This window comes from Aquarana catesbeiana, linkage group LG04 (genome assembly GCF_042186555.1).
Source record: "Aquarana catesbeiana isolate 2022-GZ linkage group LG04, ASM4218655v1, whole genome shotgun sequence".
Classification (NCBI taxonomy): domain Eukaryota; kingdom Metazoa; phylum Chordata; class Amphibia; order Anura; family Ranidae; genus Aquarana; species Aquarana catesbeiana.
Genome location: NC_133327.1, coordinates 479,921,422 through 479,947,535, shown reverse-complemented (window position 1 = coordinate 479,947,535; position 26,114 = coordinate 479,921,422). Strand labels below are relative to the sequence as shown.

Below are 26,114 nucleotides of genomic sequence, written 5' to 3'. Positions count from 1 at the left end.
ACAGGACACAAAAACCCCAGACAGAACTCAACCTTGTGTATGTCTGATGTGCAGCAATATAACAAATATGAGCAGAGATGTCACAAGACTCAATGACGTGCATTTCCGCCATGCGGCACAAGACCAGAAAGTACAGACCACCTTCCCTGTTGTATTTTTCTGATCTGTAGCCAAATAAAGCAGTACCTTTAGGATATAAAAGACAACAAACAAGCTTCAGTGCAGAGCATTTCTGATGTACAGCAATATACCCCTTATGAGCAGAAATGTCACAAATCTCAATGTGTATTTCTGCTGTGCCACAAAACATCCCAGCAAGGACAAACCTTCACTACTGAGGTCTACTGGTGTGCAACCAAGGAGGAGTCATGGTGTATCCCTTTATGAAATAACCAAACAGAGCAATTTGATCCCTAGGCATAGCCTGGGCTGTAGATACTAACACTTCACCCCCAGTGAAGGAACACATCCTAAAATGGTTGGACACCTTACTATAGTAGCTGTTGTCCTACCTTACCTCCGTAGACTGAGCAAACGCTAGCCAGCTCACACACAGGTAGGGCTGATCAGAAACTAAAGTCTCAATGAGCCCAGCCCTAGAGACCAATTTAGGACAGCCTCTAGAAAAGGTGGTCACCAATTTAGCCTGGAGGTAAATAGCCACCTGCAGGCCTTAAACAAGCAATCATGTATCTATCTAGCTCTTGCATATGTTTGCACAGAAAATCCTTAATTAAAGGATATAGGAAGCGATTTATGATAAATCACCTTTAGATCTGTCACTGAGTGGACTGTAACCCAAACCAACAAAAAGGTTTTTCTTAACTCCTGCACTATAATATAACCACAATGTAAAGGTGGAGTGGGAGGTTGGAGCTTATGAAAAGTTACCCATAGCAAGCAACCTCCAAAAGGAGGATCTGTCACAAGGGAAACCCTACTGTGCCACACAGAAGCTTGGTCCCTGCCACATTGTTGAAAGTTAGGTCAGCTTTTAAGCATTTTGGAACAACTTCAGATTCCTAGCAGCTGAGCTAATAGGGGCATATAACCTAGTGCATCTGCTGACCAGGGGAGCTTACTTCTGAATCCTTCAACCACTGCACAATCAATAAATTGTTCAGTGGTATACCTGGCCTGTAAGGAACTCTTTGTATCTACCAGGTCCCCCCCCTTCGCTTTATTCATCCCTACTAATGTACCACAACCGGACATGTAGGGAGAGGCTGGCAACCTACTGTTGTGATAACCACAGTGTCTCTGCTGTAAGAGAGAGCTGTAGCTGGTGGTTTTAGCAGTAGCTTCTGGGCTATTTTGTTATGCAGACCCCAGGTCCTACACTGCACCACTCAGTAAATACAGGGGGAAGGGGAAGAAATGCCTTACCTACCTCTTTCCCATCTGAGGTGGTTTAGGCACACTCGCTCCTCTGCACCACTTGTTCACCATACAGCATCTCTGATGTAAGAGGGAGCTTTAGCTGGTGTTTTTAGCAGAGGCTTCTGGGCTATTTGAATCCAGACCCCAGGGGAGATTATCTTAAATGCCCAGAAACCATCTGGCCGGGATTGGGGATTTTGCAGCTAAATTCCCAAGGTAAAGGAAAGTACTCACCATTGTAGTTTTCCCCTTTTGCCACAGCCACCGGGCCTGCTTTGCCATCCTTATGGTCCACACGCAAGGAGGATAGCCACCAAAGTGCCCCCCCAACTGCTGTCCCTGTAGGGAGCTGCAAGGTTAGGCTGTGTCCTGCCAGTCAGTATATACACCTGGGGGGGGGGGCAATGCCGTACGTTCCTCATTCCCATCTGAGGTGGTTTAGGCAGACATCCACTGTAGTGAACTGGTGCCTCCTCAAAAGGAGGATGTGGGCGCCTGCTGACTCTCAGCCTTCCCTCCTGGGTAAGAACGCGGGTCATTCAGGTGGCGCCCTCCCCAGCAGCCCACGCGAGCTACCAGGGGCCCAGGAGTCGAGGGACAGGCTCCCCCTGGAAAGAACCGACGGCCAGCACCCCTGTCTGAATGGACACCCGGACAGGTAAGGGGGGGAGACAGGAAAAAGGCCCCTGAAGTTCTGGGGACACCACTGTACCCAGGGGCCTTCAGCTCTCATGGGGGCTCTTCCAGGTTCTGCTGCCCCCCCTGAGGAAAGGATAGGGGAACCCCCCAGGAAGGATAAATATATCCAGCCAGACCCAGAGGCCCATCCAGGTACTAACCAGGCCCGACCCTGCTTTGCCTCCGAGATTAGACGAGATCGGGCGCTTTCAGGGTGATGTGGCCGTAGGCCTTCCCAGGCATTTGGTCCGGCTCCCAGGGGGAGACCACCAGCCCCAGGCTTCGGGTCATTTGGAAAAAAAAACAAACGGTTTTGATGTGTAGGGAGAAACACCATCAAAAACTGAGGATCAAGGGGAAGGGTGGGGACTTAAAACAGCTGTCGATTGATTGTGTTTCCTGTAGGGAGGAGCCTCTCATCTCAGGTGTGCCGTCCTGGAAGATGACTAAGAGAAAAATGATTTTAACTTGAAACCAACAGATGTCAGAAAAAGGTTTAGTGTTTAAGTGGTTAAACTTTTTTCACTTACACAGGAAGTCTATTCCATTGAAAAACTGTTACAATGTTTATACTTAAGTTCAACTGATAAAGAATGTTTTGTTTCTTGGCAGACTGCCCAGTTTTTCTCTTCCTTTCTTTTGAGGGCTGTGGCTTCAGAAGAGCAGAGAGAATTCTCTGCATAGAAAGAATTGTTTAACACTTTAGTCAAGATTGCGATAAAGATTCTTGACGATTAATTGTGCAGCTCTAATATATATATTATTATACAGGATTTATATAGCGCTAACAGATGACGTAGTGCTTTACAGCTTGAGGATAGACAGTACAAATACAATACACTTTAATACAATAGGACTCAGAGGGCCCTGCTCCTTAGAGCTTACAATCTAAGAGGGAAGGTCAAGAGATAGAAGAGGTAATAACTGTGGATGATGTGCTGATTGAGAAGATAAATGTACAGTTGTTAGGTGGGGGCCAGATAGGCTTCTCTGAAGAGATGAGTTTTCACGGATCGTCTGAAAGTGGATAAAGTAGGAGAAAATCGGACAGATTGGGGTAGAGCATTCCAGAGGATGGGAGAGGTTCTGGAGAAGTTCTGAAGGCGAGCATGGGATGAAGTGACAAGGGAGTTTGAGAGCAGGAGGTCTTGGGAGGAGCGAAGAGAATGATTAGGTTGGTATTTTGAGACTAGGTTAGAGATGTAGCTGAGGGCCAGGTTGTGGATGGCTTTGTAAGTTATAGTTAGTATCTTGAATTTAATTTGGTGACTGATTGGCAGCGGGGTATAGCAGACGCTGAGGTGGATGAGCCTGGCAGCAGCGTTCATGATGGACTGAAGTGGGTATAGCCTATTTAGAGGGCCACCAATGAGGAGGGAGTTGCAGTAGTCGAGGCGGGAGATGACCAGGGAGTGGATTCAAAGCTTTGTGGCGACATTGGATAGGAAGGGGCGTATCTTGGAGATTGAGGAGGCAAATTTTGGATAGTGATAGAATGTGGGGTTGGAAGGTTAGTTCAGAGTCCAGGATTACACCTAGGACCTTGGCGTGAGGAGATTGGTTGATAGTTGAGCCGTTGATATTGACAGAGAAATCAGGGGAAGTGGCACCTGAGGGAGGAAATATCATGGGCTCAGTTTAGGGAAGGTTGAGTTTGAGGAAGTGATGTGACATCCAGGCTGATATGTCTGCTATTAAGTTGGTAATGCGTGAGGAAACAGATGGAGAGGGCTGGGGGGTGGACAGATAGATTTGGGTGTCATCAGCGTAGAGATGATATTTAAAGCTGTGGGAGGCAATCAACTGACCCAGAGAGGTGGTGTAGATTGAGAAAAGAAGAGGTCCAAGAACAGAACCTTGGGGGACCCCAACGGAGAAAGGAAGAGGAGGAGGAAGTAGAGTTGTAAGTGACACTGAAGAAGTGGTGGGATAGGTAGGATGAGAACCAGCGAAGAATACAGTCACGGAGACCAAAGGAGTGGAGTTTGAGGAGGAGGGGGTGGTCCACTGTGTCAAACGCAGCAGAGAGATCCAGGAGAAGTAGTACAGAATAATGTCCACTGTTTTTAGCCGTTAGTAGGTCATTTGAGAGTTTGAGAGCAGTTTCCAAGGAGTGTTGAGGGCGAAATCTGGACTGAAGGGGATCAAGAAGTTTATTCATGGTCAGATGGTCGCTTAGTCGGTTGTAGACCAGTCTTTCAAGAAGTTTGGAGGAGAAGGCAAGTAAGGAGATGGGACGTAGATTGTTGAGATTGGTGGGGTCCAGTGAGGGCTTTTGAAGTATTGGGGTGACTAGCGCATGTTTTAGAGAGTTTGGGAAGATGCCACAAGAGAGAGAGGTTGAAAATGTGAGTTAGAGAGTGTAGAATCGAGTCAGAAGGTGAGCATAGCATTTGCGAGGGAGCAGGATCCAGGGGGCAGGAGGTTAGATGAGTGTTAGATAAAAGTTTAGCAACCTCAGTAATAGTAGCAGAGTTGAATGAGGGAAGTAATGATTGTATCTGGGGTGTTGCATGGGGGAGGTTTTTGTGCATTGGCGATCTCCTCATGAATTGTATCAATCTTAGTTTTGAAGTGATTGGCGATCTCCTGGGCAGTGAGTGAGTTGGTGGAGGCAGTGGAGTACAGAGTAGAGTGTTGAAGGTAGAGAAGAGTTGACGTGGACTGGATGAGAAGGTGTTAATGAGTGTGATAAAGTAGGTCTGTTTGGCAGTGTGAAGGCAGAAATAGTATTTTAGGAGGACAGATTTATATTGTGTGAAATCTTCCTGGACCTTAGCCTTATGCCACAGGCGCTCAAGAGAGCGGCTACGTTTTCTGAGACTTCTGGTGTCATCTGTTTGCCAGGGTTGTAGCAGTAGGGGCCTAATTCTGCGTGTAGTGAGGGGGGCAAGCTTGTCTAGGGAGGAAGACAGTGAGCTGTTGTAGATGAAAGTGGCTAGGTTGGGGCAGGACAGAGTTGAGATTTTGTCATAGAGGTGATCAGTAGCAGAGTAGAGAAGGGTTGAGGTGGCAAAGGTTTCTACGTGTAACTGTTAGGCGGTTGGAGGGAGAGGAGGTGGAAGACAGGAAGAGAGCAAAACTAATAAGGTGGTGATCAAAGAGTGGGAGAGGATTGTTGGAAAGGTTGCATGAAGTGCACAGATAGGAGAAGACAAGGTCAAGGGTGTTGCCGTTGGAGTGAGTAGGAGCCTGTATCCATTGCTTCAGGTCAAACTATGAGGTTAGACTGAGAAGTTTAGAAGTAATAGTAGTGTAGGTGTTAACAGGGATGTTGAAGTCACCGAGAATAATTGTGGGGATTTCAGAAGAGAGAAAGTAGGGTAGCCAGGCAGAGAAGTCATCAAGGAAGGCTGATACTGGTCCAGGGAGGCGGTAGATGACAGCAATTCTTAGAGAAATGGGAGAGAATAGACAAATGCAATGTGCCTCAAAAGAGGAGAGTGTCAGAGAGGGAGGTGGGTGAAGTACCTGATAGGTGCTGCATGGGGCTAGAAGGATTCCCACTCCACTTCCCTTCCGTCCACTTGGTCTGGGGGGGTGAGTCCAGAGAAGGCCCCCATGGGAGAGGGAAGCAGAAGTAGTATCTGATTCATGAAGCCAGGTTTCAGTAATGGCAAGTAGGTTCAAGGAATCTGTGATAAAGAGGTCGTGAAGGGCGGTGAGTTTGTTACAGACAGAGCGTGCATTCCAAAGGGCACAGGAAAAGGGGGGGCTGGTTTTGGAAAGAGGAATAGAGACCAAGTTCTGTGGGTTGCGGCTCCTGCCAGAGGGTGTAGGGGGATAGGAGCGTTGGGCAAAGACAGATGATGTGGCCCAGGGTTTGGGGATATGTCACTAGAGGTTAGGAGAAGCAGGAGGGTGAGGGAGGTAATGTGATTTATGTGAAGGGGCATGTCTCAGAGTACTAGAGGTTTTATCAGTATATGGATGTAGAATGAGCAAGAGTTGGTAGGAGCAGTAGTAAGGAGAGGACAGAAGGCAGGGTGATATGTATATATACACACACACACACACACATACAGTGGGGACGGAAAGTATTCAGACCCCCTTAAATTTTTCACTCTTTGTTATATTGCAGCCATTTGCTAAAATTATTTAAGTTAATTTTTTTTCCTCATTAATGTACACACAGCACCCCATATTGACAGAAAAACACAGAATTATTGACATTTTTGCAGATTTATTAAAAAAGTAAAACTGAAATATCACATGGTGCTAAGTATTCAGACCCTTTGCTCAGTATTTAGTAAAAGCACCCTTTTGATCTAATACAGCCATGCGTCTTTTTGGGAAAGGTGCAACAAGTTTTTCACACCTGGATTTGGGGATCCTCTGCCATTCCTCTTTGCAGATCCTCTCCAGTTCTGTCAGGTTGGATGGTAAACGTTGGTGGACAGCCATTTTTAGGTCTCTCCAGAGATGCTCAATTGGGTTTAAGTCAGGGCTCTGGCTGGGCCATTCAAGAATAGACATGGAGTTGTTGTGAAGCCACTCCTTTGTTATTTTAGCTGTGTGCTTAGGGTCATTGTCTTGTTGGAAGGTAAACCTTCGGCCCAGCCTGAAAAACACCCCCACAGCATGATGCTGCCTCCACCATGCTTCCCTGTTGGGACTGTATTGGACAGGTGATGAGCAGTGCCTGGTTTTCTCCACACATACCGCTTAGAATTAAGGCCAAACAGTTCTATCTTGGTCTCATCAGACCAGAGAATTTCACCATCTTGGAGTCCTTCAGGTGTTTTTTTAGCAAACTCCATGCGGGCTTTCATGTGTCTTGCACTAAGGAGAGGCTTCCGTCGTGCCACAGTGATGGCTGACTTTCTACAACTTTCTCCCATCTCCCGACTGCATCTCTGGAGCTCAGCCATAGTGATCTTTGGGTTCTTCTTTACCTCTCTCACCAAGGCTCTTCTCCCGCGATAGCTCAGATTGGCCGGACGGCCAGCTCCAGGAAGAAATCTGGTCATCCCAAACATCTTCCATTTAAGGATTATGGAGCCCACTGTGCTCGTAGAAATCTTAAGTGCAGCAGATATTTTTTGTAACCTTGACCAGATCTGTGCCCTGCCACAATTCTGTCTCTGAGCTCTTCAGGCAGTTCCTTTGACCTCATGATTCTTATTTGCTCTGAAATGCACTGTGAGCTGTAAGGTCTTATATAGACAGGTGTGTGGCTTTCCTAATCAAGACCAATCAGTATAATCAAACACAGCTGGACTCAAATGAAGGTGTAGAACCATCTCAAGGATGATCAGAAGAAATGGACAGCACCTGAGTTAAATATATGAGTGTCACAGCAAAGGGTCTGAATACTTAGGACCATGTGATATATTTTTTTAATACATCTGCAAAAATGTCAACAATTCTGTGTTTTTCTGTCAATATGGGGTGCTGTGTGTACATTAATGAGGAAAAAAAAATGAACTTAAATTATTTTAGCAAATGGCTGCAATATAACAAAGAGTGAAAAATGTAAGGGGGTCTGAATACTTTCCACCCCCACCTACTTTTGACCTCCTCAATCTGCCTTATCTTTTTTTTTTTTTAACCACTTCCCTACCCGCCCATAGTCATATGACGTCCCCAGATGGGATCTCCCATCCTGGGTGGACGTCATATGACGTCCTGGGATTCCCGGGCGTCTAGGGGGCGCGCGCGCCCGCCGCGTTCCTCGGGACCCGGTGCGTGTGCCCGGCGGCCGCGATGTCCGCCGGGCACCCGCGATTGCCCGTTAACCGGGCCGGCATGTGGATCTGTGTGTGTAAACACACAGATCCACAGCCTGTCAGCTCTGAGGAGAGCGATCTGTGTTCCCAGAACGGAGGAACACAGATCGATCTCCTCCCCTAGTGCGTCCCCTCCCCCTTCAGTTAGTAATCACTCCCTAGGAAACACATTAACCCCTCCCCGCCCCCTAGTGGTTAACCCCTTCACTGCCTGTCACATTTACACAGTAATCAATGCAATTTTATAGCATTGATCGCTGTATAAATGTGATTGGTCCTAAAAATGTGTCAAAAGTGTCCGATGTGTCCGCCATAATGTCGCAGTCACCAAAAAAAATCGCGATAGCCGCTAAAAAAAATAAAAAAAATTTTTTTTTTTAAAAATGCCATAAATCTATCCCATATTTTGTAGACGCTATAACTTTTGCGCAAACCAATCAATATACGCTTATTGCGATTTTAAACAAAAATATGTAGAAGAATACGTATCGGCCAAAACTGAGGAAAAAATGTGTTTTTAAAAAAAAAAACTGGGATATTTATTATAGCAAAAAGTAAAAAATATTGTGTTTTTTTCAAAATTATCGCTCTTCTTTTGTTTATAGCGCAAAAAATAAAAACCGCAGAGGCGATCAAATACCACCAAAAAAAAGCTCTATTTGTGGTGAAGAAAGGACGTCAATTTTTTTTGGGTACAACGTCGCACGACCGCGCAATTGACGTTTAAAGTGCGACAGCGCTGAAAACTAAAAATTGGCCTGGGAAGGAAGGGGGTGAAATTGCCCTGTATTGAACCGGTTAAACACTATCAGCTCACAATTCTGCATTTCTTTACATGACCTAATTATGTGTTTTTTACATTTTGAGTACTCATTTAATATGCAACATTCATGATTGTAATTATATGTTGCCCTATTTAGCATTTGTGTTCTCTCATATACTTATTGCGTGCTTTCTCCTTTGTAGTGATTAAACCATATGACTTAAACAAAAAAAAAAAAAAAAAATATATATATATATATACATATATTTTGTGGCATTGGGACCCTGTGCTACCTGGAATATTACTTGTTTACAGCAGATTTTGGAGACAAAGGCATGCTGATTGCACAGCTGTGTGCTGGGCTATTTAGTTGTGACCTGGCTATGGCTCAGGGCCCCACCTGACAGACAGGAAGTCTGTGCATGGGAGTCAGGTGGACTCCCATTCCTCTGCAGGAGTCAAAGACTGCATGGGTGCAGCCAGAGCATGCATGTCTGCAGGAGGCAGATATACTTTGTGACAGAGCAGCAAGGCGCTGATCAGGAGTAAGCTAGGAGAGAACTTAACTCAAGGAAATCCTTTTGTTCTAAGGAGCAGACCTAAGGCCTAGGCTACAGGCCTGAAGCAGCCGTGTGGCAATAACGTAAGCCAGGAAGCTGTAAGAGAGAGTGTCACCAGCGGTACAGTGTGGGTACCAAACAGGGACACAGTTACAGGGTCAAAAGGACCAAGGTCAAAGCCTGAACAGCAGTGCTGACCAGAGAGCCAGGTGGTTGGTATTTTCCATTTATTTCATGATTGCTTTGTGGAAGAAACCCCTGCGTGGGAATCCTGGATGGACTGTTTTTTTTTTTTTTTTTTTTTTTTTTACTTCAATAAACATGGGCCAAAAAAGCCCTTAAACTGCATATCTGGCCTAGACTCAGCTCACTGGTAAGCTCTACACTGAAGCTAAACAACCCCCAAACCTCACAAAATATATATATATATATATTTTTTTGTGTAAAAGGGAGAATGAGAGACCTATGTCCAGTAATAATCTCCTGTGACGGACCGCCTGGCACCCCGCCTGTGTGTCTCCGCCAAGATATAGCTTCTTCCACTCTGGAACCAGAATATAGTAATTTTACCCAAGCATCAGACAGAACCAATGTGGAGTAAAACAAAACTAACTTTATTGGACATAAACAAAGGTTTCAAAACTAGGGGTAGTCACCACATGAATAATAAAAACAAGTATTACACATTAATATAAACACAAACATCCCATAATGGTCAGGTAACAAGGTAAAGTGGACACAATACTAATCACATCTCCAAGAGGATTAGCAGACAGACAGAAACAATAGGTGACACAAGTAGCTCAATTAACCACTTCCCGCCCGCTGCCATATGACGTCCTTGACTCTGAGCGGGGATATCTAAATCAGTGTTTCTCAACTCCAGTCCTCAAGGCGCCCCAACAGGTCATGGTTTCAGGATTTCCCTCAGATGAAACGGCTGTGGTAATTACTAAGGCAGTTAAATTGATCAAATCGCTTGTGCAAAACAATGGAAAGCCAGAAAACATGACCTGTTGGGGCGCCTTGAGGACTGGAGTTGAGAAACACTGATCTAAATGATGCCTGAAGCTACAGGCATCATTCAGATACAGTTTTTTAGAGCCGTAGATTCCCTACACCACAAGAGCGATCAAGCAGCTGTTCAGCCGCTTGATCATTCTTACGGGCGGCGAGAGGGGACATCCCCCCTCCTGCCACCCTCCGATGCTTCTACCGACTCAGCCCTGCCATCAGTGAGTCGGAGAACGGATCCGTCGGCCCTGGATGCTGACGATAGAGATTTCCGGCAGACCAGATGGTCCCCAGAGTCTCTATGATCATTCGGAAGCTGGGCGCAATGTTATAACATCACGTCCATTCTCTGCATTCGAAACGTCGCCGCCTCGGCTGGGAAGCTGAGATAATTTTTTTTTTTTTTGTAATTCCTTTATTTATTTTCAGAATGATGCAATTTAACAGACATAAACAAAAGACAGGGGTTATAATAAAAACAGAAACGGGAAACAAAGAGGGTTAACTGAGCTGTGAAACACTTCAACAGCAATGCTACTTTTTGCATGTGAACTTAAAGGCTGTTGAATTGGTTCAATCCACTTTTTCAACAGAAAATACAGTCTTTAGGTTTCTAAAGATAAGTGTACATGTGTATATTTTAAAGCACATACCTGAAATTATTGCAGCCAAGGACCACACCAACAATGTTCTTCCCAATGTCATGTACATCACCCTTTACTGTTGCCAGTATAATTGTTCCTTGATATGGATCCTAAATACACAACAGACAAACATCAAGGTAACGCTAAATCTAACAAACAGACAGAATCTAAGGGCATTACACAATGACCTTCACTTTAACCACTTTACAGCTACAATTAAAACCTGCAATCCAAATTTAGAGTTTTTTCCTCGAAGAATCTGATTTTCGTAGAAGAAATAGATAAATGTAGTTAGTTATTTTATAGATTCTAAATAGGCAGACATTTCAATGATTTTTTTTTAAACAATACGTATATAACTAGGCCAACCCTAGATACCTTTACCAAAGTAAAATTTACACAAATTACTGACTACCAAGGTATCACACAAGTAGCAATATACTGCAGATGAGAGAAGCACAACACACAAACTGGAAATATCTTTCTTTTTGGTTTTGTTTTATGCTATGTCAAATCAAAATGATAACCATCGGGAATCAACTTGACATTAGAATGTATTGCATGCTTGCAGAATTATAGAGTGGCCAGATGGCCAGAGCCTCATTATGTTGTGTATCCATGTTTTTCGATATCCAGAGGAAGGTTTTTTTATTGTTCTTATGGAGCTTGTGTAACTATTTCTGTATAGTTTCAATTAGTGGTGGTTAATTAGAAAATTATAGAGGGACTTAAATGTGCCCCCCGGTACTTCCAGAAGGCTGCAGAATGGCAGCATATTTTCATGTATTGAGTCAGGTTAGGCAGCCCATTTAAAAGAAATGGGCTATGATGCATTTCAACGCCTACAAAATGTTGGTCCTGCTGCAGTGTTTCACAATACACACTGTTGTACTTCAATAACTCCCAGCACTGGTGTCAGTAATAACCCCCAGCACTGGTGTCAGTGGCAGTAATAACCCTCAGCTTTGGTGTCAGTGAGTGCAATAACAATGCTCAACATTGGTGTCAGCAGATTCAATAAGAACCCTCAATATCAGTGTCAATGGACACAATGTTAACCCCTACATTGGTGTCAATGGACACAATAGCAACACACAACATTGGTGTGAATGAGTGCAATAATAACCCCCAACAGTAGTGTCAGTAGGTGCAATAGCAACACCAACTCTGATATCAATGCGTGCAATATTAATCCACAACACTGGTGTCAGTGGCTGCAAGAATAGCCCCCCACACTGGTGTCAATACTAGTAACCACCAGTCCCCCCCCTACATGCATTGGTAGTCATGGCAGTGGAAGTTAACCCTCCCCTCCCAGCAGTTCAGGTCATATCTGTGAACGTTAACCCCCTTGCGTTGGTGATGACCAAGATTTTATTTGTACTGTGGGTAGAGATAACTCTGCCTCACAGCATAGTGGTTCTTTCAGTGCCAGGTGCTGGTGCACAGAGTGTTCCAGCAGCAGGAACCCCTGCCAAACCAGTGTCCAATAGTTCACAGGCTGCATTTAGGGCATCAGGGGGTTAATCCCTAGTTTTCCCTTCCCTTAATGTAATGTGTGTATTATGACTTCTATACTCGCTATGCTTTTTACAAACTTCCATCTGTGACATTTGTTTTGTAAGCCTTGCAACCCTTCCATACTGTATCCCATGAGGCATTACACACTTACTCAATTTCACCTATTAACATGTTTGGCTTTCCAATCACCTCTATATTAAAGAAAATAAATAAAAAAGAGAAAAAAGACAGGTCGGCCTAAAAAGAAAGGCAGAAGTGCTGTGTGTCAAGGTAGCAGGGGGCAAATAAGTTGCAGACAGGCCTCACAATCTCTTGGCAGGGCATATCTGCCTTTTCTGCCACAAAGTGGCAGAGCAATACAGTCACAGAACGCACACGAGGGAGCTGACTAGCTAATAAAGGGTTCCAAACCTTCCTCCTCAAAGGCGCAAAGAAGCCAGTTGGTGGTTAGTGTTAACATAATGCACCCATTGACCATTTATCCTGCCATTACCATGCAACCTGGCTATGAGGAATTAGCAGAATGATTTGATCATACCATCTAGGCAATATACACAAGTCCTCATTATGCGGCAATATGCACATGTCTTGATCCCTTCTCACATCAAAGACTGTTGGGTAATCAGAGAGGGAGCAGGTGGCTCGGCCAAGTTCCATGCAGGAGGCAACTAGCAGGGGAAGCTGAGCACTTCCAACAGCCAGAGCTTACTGCAAAGAAAGCTCCAGTAATAAGGGGTGGAGGATGAAGTGGAAGACTGCATGCGAGTGCCACAGGGGCCTGAGGAAAGTTCCAATGGACAGAATAAAAAAGGAACAAAGAAAAATGTTGTTGAGGGGCAGATGCACCTTGCTGAGAACACCATAAAGCAGGAGTTCAAATCTTTTTGGATACAATCCACTGCTATTTACATGGCAGATCCAAAGAGCTCTGCATTGTGGGCCTTTAATATGTCTGCTGCCAAGAGTACCATCATAGTCTGCAGTACCTGCCTGCTAAGAATTAGGCAGTGAAAAGGGTACCAGAAACCTAAAAAACTATGTGCATGCAGAAACATATGACACTTCAATGCAGAGCCTGGTTTTAAAAACATGCAAATGAGACAAGTGAGCAACAAAAGATAAGAACTCCTAGTCATAAGGGCACTCGTGAGCAGCGAAGAAAGATTGCTGCAAGAAACCCTCGCTCTTCCACCCTCGAGCACATCAGCTAGTTCACATGAGAGCATGATCCTTGCTGTACTTGTTGACGTTAGTCCCCTGGTCACTCAACAAATGCTATGATTAAGAAAATGCCTGCCACCCGCAGCTCTACAGCCTGAACTGCAGGCTTCATGCACAGTGAGGCCTCCTCCTTGGATGGTGAGACCTGAAGTACTGGGCTTGATTTTGGAGCTCTCCCAACAGCTCTCCATGGGTGACTGGGACTTACTCTGAGATGCTATGATGCAGACAATGCTACAGACATTTTTTGCCCAAACAGCTATAGCCCCTTTGGGATGCCAAGCTTCTTGCCAACTTCAAAACACTATTGCAACAAGAACTCACTGCAGCAAATTAAAAGTTAGCTACTCATTTGACCAAGGAGATCAGAGATTTGGGCGGCCGTACTAGTGCCCTGGAGCACAAGATGGACGCTACTGCCGCTGTCCTGTTCAACCACGAGCAGTATCTGCAAGACCTTAAGGCTGACCTCTTGTGTGCCTTCCTTTAACTGGAGAACTTTGACAAGAGATCACGGAGAGATAACCTTCGGCTCTGGGCCTTTCCTGAATCCACCGTCAATCTCACCCCCAAAGCTACAGTACTCTTCCAGGAGATTTCTCCCACCAATTCTTATTGATCGTCTGGAGTTTGATAGTACCCATAGGGCCCTGTGCCCCATAAATCAGAGGGTTTTCGACAAGACATTATTACTAAATTCATCTATTATCGCACTAAAGAAACCCTCCTTCAAGCTGCTTGGGACAAAAACCAGACCTATGCTTCTAAGGGCATACAAACCAGCTATTTGCAGATCAAGCTCCGATCACGATTTAGAAGCGTCAACAAATAAAACCCTACACCACAGCTCTTCTTGCTTAGGGGATTCATCTTCAAGTTAATCTTTACCTGTAGGGCCCAACACACACAGTTACTACTCCTGAGAAGGCCAAGGACAGCCTATATGCACTGCAACTCCTGCCTGTGGCTGATCCCACCTGCAGCCCAGCCAAGTCCTCTGCTTTGTGCTCAACCTCCACTGATTTGAGTCCATCATGGGAGAAGGCCACAAAAGCACTCTTCCTCAAACACCTTCAATGTACAGATCTTACAGATGTAAGCTGGGTGCAATCCCTCCCATCTCTTGGGTCTTCGTACCCCCTTTTTTGAGGTTGTGCTGTCTCTCCTGGAGACTTTTGCTTGTCCTTGACCCGAGACATTTTCCTTGCATAACTGGCCGAGGTCCCCAAACTTTTGTTCTTTCCTGGGGTAACCTCCTATTTCTAGCTTATAGTTATTGAGATGGACACTGGACCATAGTTTACGTAGTCAATTCTATCTTTGCTGTGCCCACCTGAGGGGCTTTGGAGTGCATCCCCTTGGTGTGGTCGCCTAGTGTGTCCCCCTATCTGGAATATTTCTCAACACTTTATGCCCTGCCAGCTGAGGTCACCAGATGCATGCCCCCCCTCCCCATGGCCTCTTTGACAGGCTCCAGTCTTAAGCTGGTTGGCCATTATGCATATTTTCTCTTCTAGGATCCTGGTGGGTGACTTGCTCTCCCGCTCCCTTTCTCTTTACTCCCTCTAACCACCCCTCCCCGTTATTTTCTTTATACTTCCATAAGAATCCGGTAGCTAAAAGCTCTGCCATTTTTTCCCCCGGAGGGTCCTTGTTCTTCAAATGACTTGCGTGTACCTTTCACTATGATCTGCATGTATGATGCATCTGGGGAAAATTGGGCAGCCCCTTTTGATAATCTGAGTTCCACCCCAGCAGGTCTATGTATTAGGATACCTTAAGATTGCTTTACAAAATGTTTTGACCCCACTCATTCGTGGGGCAACCGTTCAAGGTTTCACATTTATCATTGGCTCCATCTTTAGCACTAACAGACAGTTTTCCCTGATCAGTTTAATTCAACCGCTGGTTTTGTTTCTACCACCTCCTGACCTACTGAATTTGGTTCTAATTCAGCCTACTCACCCTCATACATCTTTGGACTCCTCTAAGACTTTCAGCAACTTCTTTTCTTCATCACCATGCCACCACAGCCTCTGACATTCTATTCCCCAAACATCCAAGGTTTCAATTCAACTATGAAAAAGGACCAAGGTCTTTACTCCACTAGGTCGCCCAGTGGACAGTTAGTACTTAAAGTTATTTAATCAGACTTCCCCAGCCCACACCTTCCTGTTATGCTCATTCTGCTATACCCCTGCGTGGGTGAACGTTTGTCAAGATGTTATGCTTTTTACAATAAAAATTGTTGTACCAGAAAAAATCTGAAATGGATCTGGAATTTTAACAGAAAACATACAAGACTGGACTTACATCATCATCCACATTTCCTGACATAGCTCTCATCTCTTTTCTTTCCTGTTCCATAAAGGGAATAAGGTATCCCACAGACTTTTTCATAACCCGAGCAGACTTTATTACCTAAACCCAAAGGCAAAAGCAACAGGTAAATAAATTACTTGCTGTTCAATGAAGATAAAAATATTATGGCCACAACTAAATATATAAAATAGCGCTCAGCAAATTAAAAGAAAACAAATGTTTGCTCTATATAGTGAATCGTGTTGCTATATACTCAGCACATTGCACTGGTCTCATGCTCAGCACAAACCACATTGCACTGGTCTCATGAAGAATGCAGTGAAAACAACATTTTTGTCTTCCCTTTAAAACCCTTTTTTAGGAACACATTATGGACACAGGATAGCATTCTGAAACTCTGGGTCATGCTGCTCCCTTCAGGAGACACAGGAAAAGCAAAGCTGTATGGATAGCCCAGTATAACCTCTCAAAGCAGTGATATGAGTGGATCATTAGAACAAAAGAGAGAAGAACCTTTGGGAAACCCCTTATGAAACTCTGCTTAACAAACCCTTTACTGCACTCTTTCACACAGAATGTATATTAGTTGTCCATATTTTTATAGCCACCCAACTTCCAATAGTGAGATACTGTAAAACTCCTACTCTAAGCATTAAAAAATAAGACTAAGCAATTTTATGGTTAACGGGAAGCTAACAGCTATCCTGAAGGATACCCACAAAAAATTCCTGGGCATATGCAACCCTGGGTATCATATACCTGTGTGTATAGATTTGAAAATACATAATGTACTAGTTGATAAAATAGACACAACAACCCCCTGGTACCCCCCCTGTTTTTTCTTTGGTAATCTCTAGGAATCCCCTTTTCCCTACTTTTGACCTCCTCAATCTGCCTTTTTTTTTAAACACTATCAGCTCACAATTCTGCATTTCTTTACATGACCTAATTATGTGTTTTTTACATTTTGAATACTCATTTAATATGCAACATTCATGATTGTAATTATATGTTGCCCTATTTAGCGTTTGTGTTCTTTCATATACCTTTTGCGTGCTTTCTCCTTTGTATTGATTAAACCATATGACTTAATTATATATACAGTATATATATATATATATATATATATATATATATATATATATATATATATATATATATATATATTTTTTTTTTTTTTTTTTTTAGGCTGTGTGCTGGGCTATTTAGTTGTGACCTGGCTGTGGCTCAGGGCCCCACCCGACAGACAGGAAGTCTGTGCATGGGAGTCAGGTGGACTCCCATTCCTCTGCAGGAATCAAAGACTGCATGGGTGCAGCCAGAGCATGCATGTCTGCAGGAGGCAGATATACTTTGTGACAGAGCAGCAAGGCGCTGATCAGGAGTAAACTAGGAGAGAACTTAACTCAAGGAAATCCTTTTGTTCTAAGGAGCAGACCTAAGGCCTAGGCTATAGGCCTGAAGCAGCCGTGTGGCAATAACGTAAGCCAGGAAGCTGTAAGAGAGAGTGTCACCAGAGGTACAGTGTGGGTACCAAACAGGGACACAGTTACAGGGTCAAGAGGACCGAGGTCAACGCCTGAACAGCAGTGCTGACCAGAGAGCCAGGTGGCTTGGTATTTCACATTTATTTCATGATTGCTTTGTGGAAGAAACCCCTGCGTGGGAATCCTGGATGGACTGTTTTTTTTTTTCTCTTTACACTTCAATAAACATGGGCCAAAAAAGCCCTTAAACTGCATATCTGGCGTAAACTCAGCTCACTGGTAAGCTCTACACTGAAGCTAAACAACCCCCAAACCTCACAATATATATATATATATATATATATATATATATATATATATATATATATATATATATATATTTATTTTTTTTGTTTATGAATCTACTTTGTAGTAACCATTGAAATTAATCTTATTGAAATTGCTAAGGCTGTCAAAGTTTTTTGTGTAAAAGGGAGAATGAGAGACCTATGTCCAGTAATAATCTCCTGTGACGGACCGCCTGGCATCCCGCCTGGGTGTCTCCGCCAAGATACAGCTTCTTCCACTCTGGAACCAGAATATAGTAATTTTACCCAAGCATCAGACAGAACCAATGTGGAGTAAAACAAAACTAACTTTATTGGACATAAAGGTTTCAAAACTAGGGGTAGTCACCACATGAATAATAAAAACAAGTATTACACATTAATATAAACACAAACATCCCATAATGGTTAGGTAACAAGGTAAAGTGGACACAATACTAATCACATCTCCAAGAGGATTAGCAGACAGACAGAAACAATAGGTGACACAAGTAGCTCAATTAACCACTTCCCACCCGCTGTCATATGATGTCCTTGACTTTGAGCGGGGATATCTAAATGATGCCTGAAGCTACAGGCATCATTCAGATATAGCCTTTTAGAGCCGTCGATTCCCTACACCACAAGAGCGATCAAGCAGCTGTTCAGCCGCTTGCTCGTTCTTACGGGCGGCGAGAGGGGACATCCCCCCTTCTGCCACCCTCCGGTGCTTCTACCGACTCAGCCCTGCCATCAGTGAGTCGGAGAACGGATCCGCCGGCCCTGGATGCTGACGATAGAGATTTCTGGCAGACCAGATGGTCCCCAGAGTCTCTATGATCATTCGGAAGCTGGGTGCAATGTTATGACATCACGTCCATTCTCTGCATTCGAAACAACGGCGCCGCCTCGGCTGGGAAGCGGAGATCATTTTTTTTTTGTAATTCCTTTATTTATTTTCAGAATGATGCAATTTAACTGACATAAACAAAAGACAGGGGTTATAATAAAAACAGAAACGGGAAACAAAGAGGGTTAACTGTTATGCATAGCAAGATGAAATATTGAATCCCCTGGCTATGCACTCTGTAGTGTACATGACGAGACTTAGCTGTGTGATGAGGCTCCAGCGTGCCCTGCCAGGGAGGCTTCCAGACAGTAACCTTAATAACCCAGTACAAATAGTATAGCCATTAGGGCCATACAGTAATATACATACTCACAACAGTTCGGGAGGCATGCCTCCCGAGAACCAGCTGGGCCCAGCCATGGGACATAACTTGGGTGAAGCAAACCAGGATATTCACATTATCTGACTAAACCAGCCCATGACTGGGTACAAATTAGGGAAGGGAGAGAAGGGGGAACTGGGAAGCGGGGCTCCCCGATTGGGGGAGAAGGGAGGGGTAGGGAGGAAGAGAGGTGGAAGGGTAGCAGGGTAGGGTGGTGGAAGAGTGGAAAAGAAAGGAAGGTGGTGCCCCCCGACTAGGAAGCACACCGAACCCTAAGGATCAGCCAGGCTGTGCAACCTCCTGGAGGTATGCATCAGTATAAATGTAGTGTTGCCATGGTCTCCAGGTCTCCCGAAAGGCCTCCTCCCTACCGTACAATGTAGCAGTGAGATCCTCCATGTTTCTTACTTCATTCACCTTGGTAAACCACAAGGACATTGCTGGAGACATCTCTGATCTCCAACACAGGAAGATGCATGCCTTGGCCGTATTTTAAAGCTGGACAGTAAGGGAGGCTTTGTATTTCTTGATGGGTCGCTTTGAGAGGTGCAGCAAGCAAGCCCCGGGGTCCACCTCCAGTGTAACATCAGTCAGGTGCTTGATCGTGCGTGTCAACCCCAGCCAAAAGGGTCTGATTTTGGGGCAATCCCAGAAGATATGTAGCATCATTCCCTCCTCTGTGCCACATCGCCTGTAAAGACTGGGTACCTGCGGGAAGAAACTTAATACCACCGAGTCATGATGGTATGATGGAGGACTTCTGAGCAAAGTGGAGGATCTTCTCCCTCTGTGGGTCAGTAAATCGGACTCCTAGATCTGCTTTCCACTTGAGGAGAAACGGGGGGGGGGGTAAACCCTTCTGCTGGTAGAATCAAGGAGGAGTAAATTATGATTTTTTTTTTTTTTTTTTTTTTTTTTTTTAGGCTTCCCAGCCTAGAGGTAAGATGTGGGGTCTCATTGACCCCATATCTCACTGTAAAGAGGAGCTGTCATGCTTATTCCTATCACAAGGGATATTTACGTTCCTTGTAATAGAAATAAAAGTGATAAAAAAAAAAAAAAAAGTAAAAAAAAAAAGTGTCAAACTAGAAAAATAGGGGGGTCCTGTCCTGAAAATCAACACATTGATTAATAGCACAGCCCTCATTAGATGTGCTCATCAGCTAGCAATCAGCGCCCATCAGCTGCCAGTCAGTGCCCATTAATTATGTCTGTCAGTGCCAAAGTGCCAATCAGTACCCACCACAGTGCCAATCAGTGCCCATCACAGTGCCAATTAGTGCCCAGCAGTAACACCTGTCAGTACCTCATCAGTGCTGCCCATCAGTGTCATCTATTAGTGTCCATCAGTGCCACCTGTCAGTGCTGCCTATTAGTGCCCATCAGTGCCGCCCATCTGAATAGACAGAGAGCTGCAGGTTGGCTCGGGTGCCCCATAGTAGGCTGCTTGCTGTGGGGGCACTCGACTGGGGAAAAGGGCCAGGAGCAGCAAAGGGGGACCGGAGAAGAGGAGGACCTGGTATGCTCTGTGCAAAACCATTTTACAGAGCATGCAAGTATAACATGTTTCTTATTTATTTATTTTAAATGAGACTTTACAATCACTAAAAAAAAACAGTGTCATCAGATTTAAATCCATTGTCAATCATGCCTCCCACCACACCAGAAAAAAAAAAAAAAAAAGAAAAACGATCCCACCGTTCATGAAGGCTGGCCGCCTACTACAGGCTCCACTGTTTGACATTTCTTATATAGGTAAGGGGCGGGGTCACCTGTCTACGTCACCTGGCACCACCCATTCTGATGTCATGCTAGCAGCAACGTCACAAGGGGATGTCGCTAGGTGGCCCCGCCCCTTACCTATATAGGAACTGTCAGACAGCGGAGGAGGTAGTAGACCGCTAGCCTTCTTGGATGGCATGAGCGTTTTTTTTTCCAGGTCTGGCGGGCGTGGTGATTGACGATGGATTTACATCGGGGGACATTATTTTTTTAACAAAGGAATTGTCAAAACTATCTGTTTTTATTACTTTTTGACACTTTTTTGGTGAATGGGTAGGGGTATGGGGGGGGGGCTGGGATCTGGGGGCCTCTTGTTAAAGGGGGCTTCCAGATTCTGATTAACCCCCTTTCTGCAGACCCCCACAATCATCGGCCATGGTTGTGGGAATGAGGCCCTTGTCCCCATTTTTTTTTTTTTTTTTTGCGCGGTATGGACTGGGGCAGGGAATCCCCATGCTGTTTTATTTTCTTCGTTTTTTTTTTTTCAATAGCCGGGTGCCGGTAATTGCTACCGTGAGGCATTTTTACATGTGATTTGACTCTTTTTTTTAAATTAGAAATGTCATTTTTACTACAGCATGTTCTATGCATGCTACAGGTGCGCCACTTAACAGGCAGACTAAGGGGACCCCCCGCCCCCCAGGCACCATATTTAAAGGATTTTTGTTTTTTGCACTTTAAGCATCATTAAAATCACTGCTCCTGAAAAAAAAACATTTGTTTTTAAAATAAATTTTTGCATTGATATGTGTCTCCCAGGGCAGTACCCGGACCCCTCAGGTAAGTATTAGGGTGTCTGCTGCACACAGAAGGCTTTTTATCTTATTGCATAGAATAATTAAGATATAAACACCTTCTGATTTTCCACCCCCTTTAAGTTGAAGTCCCTACACCAAATAAGGGACCCCGCTGGACTTTTGAAACCATTTTACGCAGCTTCTTCAGAAAGTATATTTGATGGATATTTGGAGCATATAGCTTGACAATTGTATAGGGAGAGATGTTTAGCAAACAGACAAGAATGAGATACCGGCCATCGGTGTCTTCAAAGCGTTGCTGCAGTTGGAAAGATGCAGTATGTTTAATCGCTAAAAGGATACCCTTATTCTTAGCTGGAGTGCTCGCCGTGTAGATGTTGGGGATGGATTTGTTGGTACACCTTGGTTGGTGGAGAGCATGAAAGTGCCTTTCTTGCGCACAGAGGATATCATACTGGGATGACAGGGCTAGCTTCCAGAGTAAAGCTCTTTTGGCCGGATGGTTTATTCCAGACAAACTTGATTCAGCCGTGCAGAGCAACAAAAATGTGTTGACAACTGTTGAACTCTTCCTGCACACACAGCACTACTGTGCCCAGGAAAAATAATAATACAGGGTGGAAAGTTCTGAAAATCCAAAGGGCAAGAGGAACCAGTAGCAAAAGAGAAACTTTAAGATGCATTATAGAATGCTTGGTGGTACCAATTAAACCAGTGTAACCAGTTCTTATTAGCAGAAACCAAATGACCCTCATACAGCAAACATATGCTCATACCAAGGTGCTCACCTCGTTTCTGGAGATAGAGTCAGGGGTTTTCCAGTGGCAGACAATAGCAAACCTTGCTGCTAGGAGCATGTGAATGGTTATGCAATGTAGTTGGTGGGAGATTTTGTCAATGCCAATACATAAGTAAAATTTTGGAGATGGACTATAGGGACTCCATAACTTCAAACAAAAGTTGGAATTCATCTTTCCAGAAGGTTGATACCTTGTTGCAGGCTAATAAAATATGATAAGTGTCCCAATTCCCCAGTTTCTCTAACAGGAAGGTGGTAGTGTTGGATCATATGCATGGTGAGTTCCCAGAGGTTAGATGAGCGAGTCATTTTAAAGCTAGATTTAAGAGCTATTCGCCACTGAGAGTCACTAAAGGGGCGACATATATCTCGTTCCCATTTCAACATAGGTGGAAGTTTGCTAAAATATGTTTTGTTCTGTAACATGTTGTAAAATAGAATGATACCTTTAGAGAAGACATTTTAAGACGATAGGTATTTCCATGACATTGCATGTACATATTTGTGGAGGTAAAGGTTGCAAAGTAAACAGTGTTATTTGAACATACTTAAAGTAGTCTGCCTTTGATTTGGTGGGCTAGAAGTTTCACTGCTTTGTTACTAGAAGCATAGCAATGCATTAGGTGTTTCTGCATTTTATCAAAGTTTTCTAAGAGAAGGGATCTTAACTCTAGGCGTAGTTTAAGCAATTTAAATTTAAGATCGGTATGTGGTAGCTGTTAAGTGAATCGATGCCCTGAATATCTGCCAGGAGGTTATTAATGTGCTGCTTCCTTTGCCTTCTGTCCCAAGCCCCCACCTGTGTGTATATGCCTCGCATATAGGTTTTATGTGAGACGCACACAATGTTTAGATCAGAGACCGAGTCCTTATTCATCAAAAATAAGTTCTCAAAATGGTTGAGGAGGGTCAGATTGCAGGATCCAGGTATGCATGTAGGAGAGGGTCTTGTGTGGTCTTCTATGGTGATGCATACTGGGGAGTGGTCAGACCATATAATGGGAAGAACAGTGGAGGCCAATATTTTCTATACGGTCCCCTGGTCAAGTAGAAAGAGGTTAATGTGGGAATAGGAGTTATGACAATGGGAAAAGTATGTGTAGTCACATTCTTCTGTGTGCCAGCACCTCAACACATCGTAAATTTGGAATGGTTGGCAGAAGGCTAGAGCGCCCATAGTGGGTTTGCATATTTTGGGAAGAGATAAGGAGTCCATGTGGGGATCAGGAGTGATGTTCATGTCCCCACATCACACTACTGATTCCTGTTGTATTGTGCTGACTTTTCTTGTGAAGTTTGCGTAAGAAACGTAACTGGTGGACGTTTGGTGCATAAACTGTTACAATGGTATATGAGGCATTGAAAGAGCAAAGTAGTATAAGGTAGCACCCTTCACGATTTTTGATGCAATCCTGAAGTTGGGAGGAGAGGGAGTCGTTAATGGCAACAAGAATGCCTCTTTTTTTAGCTGAAGTGTTGGCTGTGAGAGGAGGCTGCAAGCTCTGGCCATCATGTTCACGTGCCGGCCATGCGCCCCCAGTATATACATTTTTGCTGGGGGAGCAACTATGAAATACTGTGAAAATTTTTTATACATAGAGTTTGTATATACTTTTTAATGCTTTTATGGTTTCCTGTGTCATTGGTCAGCAAGTGTAGCATAGTGATGCAATGGTGTGTGGAGGCCCGGGTGCACTTTAATGTAGCCACCTGTAACTCCAGCTCAGTCATGGGGGTTTCCACAGTGGTAACCTGGGTGTCTACTGTGTTTTTTTTTTTTTTTTGAATCTTGGATTTCTTCAGAAAGAGACCGCCATCCAAGATATGTCTTGCTTAGTAGGAAGGAGGTTCAGCAACTCTGAGGTTCCCATCCATCTGTTGGTCCTGATGGGTAGATATCCGCAATATCTACTGGGTATGACTGGTGACAGTATCGGGGAATCTGAGTGGGTATCAGACTGTTGGGCGGCCACTTTGTTGTTGAGGATTACTTCCCTGTCCAATTCTGAATATTGTGTTCCACTGCCGCTGGGTGCAGCAGCACCATATTGGATCCCAGTGAGGGGGTGAAAGAGGCTGTATTCCAAAGAAAATAGGTGGAAATGTCCAGTCCCTCGTAGTTAAGGAGTCCCAGGGTGATTACCCACAGGTGGCAAAGGATATGACTGCGGTAGAAGTAGTTTGATCGACTATGTGCCCCCCCGTTCTGTACAGAGATCCCAGGATGTGTGTCTTCACAGCGTCATTGCTAAAAATCGTCCCCCACTTTAAAAAGCTCAGTACATATTGGAACAAGAGTGGTTAATGCTTATACAATGGCTTGAAAAAGTATTCACACCCCTTGAAATGTTCCACATTTTGTCATGTTACAACCAAAAACATGAATGTATTTTATTGGGATTTTATGTGATAGACCAACACAAAGTGGCACATAATTGTGAAGTGGAAAGAAAATGATAAATGATTTTCAGTATTTTTACAAATAAATCTGAAAAGTGTGGTGTTCATTTGTATTCAGTCCCCTTTACTCTGATACCCCTAACTAAAATCAAGTGGAACCAATTGCCTTCAAAAGTTATCTAACCTAGTCACCTGTGTGTAATTAAACCTCAGTATAAATACAGTTGCTCCGTGAAACCCTCAGAGGTTTGTTAGAGAACCTCAGTAAACAAATAGCATCAGGAAGGCCAAGGAACACACCAGATAGGTCAGGGATAAAGTTGTGGAGAGTTTTAAAGCAGGGTTAGGTTATAAATAAATATGCAAAGCTTTGCTTAATCCATCATCCGAAAATTGAAAAAGTATGGCATAACCGCAAACCTACCAAGACATGGCCATACACCTAAACTGATGGGCCGGGCAAGGAGAACATACATCAGAGAAGCAGCCAAGAGGCCCGTGGTAACTCTGGATGAGCTGCAGAGATCCACAGCTCAGGTAGGAGAATCTGTCCACAGGACAACTATTAGTCGTGCACTCCACAAATCTGGCCTTTATGAAAAAGTGGCAAGAAGAAACCCATTGTTAAAAGTAAGCCATAAGAATTCCCATTTGCAAGAAGCCATGTGGGGAACACAGCAAACATGTGGAAGAAGGTGCTCTGGTCAGATGAGACCAAAATGTAACTTTTTGACCTAAAAGCAAAACACTATGTGTGGCGTAAAATTAACACTGCACATCACCCCGAACATGCCATCCCCACCGTGAAACATGGTGGTGGTAGCATCATGTTGTGGGGATGCTTTTCTTCAGCAGGGACCAGGAAGCTGGTCAGAGTTGATGGGAAGGTGAATGGAGCCAAATACAGGGCAATCTTAGAAGGAAACTTGTTATGCCGCGTACACACGGTCGGACTTTTCGTCTACAAAAGTCCAACGGACGCTGACGGACTAAAGCTGGCTGGTAATCCGATCGTGTGTGGGCTTCTCCGGACTTTCAACGGACTTTTTTAGCCTCAAATCCGACGGACTTTAGATTTAAAACATGCTTCAAATCTTTACGTCGTAACTACGACGGACCCCGAAGTCCGCTCGTCTGTATGCTAGTCCGACGGACAAAAAAACGACGCATGCTCATAAGCAGAAACTAAACGGAAGCACTCGGTCTAGTAAAACTAGTGTTCGTATTGTAGGTAGCACATTCCTCACGCTGCAAAATCTGTGATCGTTGAATGCAGCGCATTTAATGTCTTCTTTACGAATGCTATAAAGAACGAAGATGTTTTGCTGTTCATATTCAAACAGAGTTCTCCCAAACAGATTTCTGGATTCTTTTTCTCTTTGATCTCATGAATGACATGGTATGCTTTTTCAAAACAATGTTTCCATACTAATAATACTTTTTAAACTTTTTTTTTTTTTGGTGGAGTCATCTTTTCTTGTAATTTTTATCCAGATATTTATTTTATGATTGTTGTGGA

The 26,114-nt window shown here is 44.1% G+C and overlaps 1 protein-coding gene across 4 annotated transcripts in view; it reads right to left on the bottom strand.

The window, feature by feature from the left end:
* MTR (5-methyltetrahydrofolate-homocysteine methyltransferase) overlaps window positions 1-26,114 on the bottom strand; it is a 1,497,716-nt gene that overhangs the window by 547,103 nt on the left and 924,499 nt on the right. For all 4 annotated transcript variants that reach the window (XM_073627630.1, XM_073627629.1, XM_073627631.1 and 1 more), the window contains 2 exons: window positions 15,824-15,931; window positions 10,778-10,878 (listed from right to left, as the gene is read on the bottom strand). In XM_073627630.1, coding sequence (XP_073483731.1) covers window positions 10,778-10,878; window positions 15,824-15,931 — 209 coding nt within the window. The remainder of the gene's footprint in view (window positions 1-10,777; window positions 10,879-15,823; window positions 15,932-26,114) is intronic.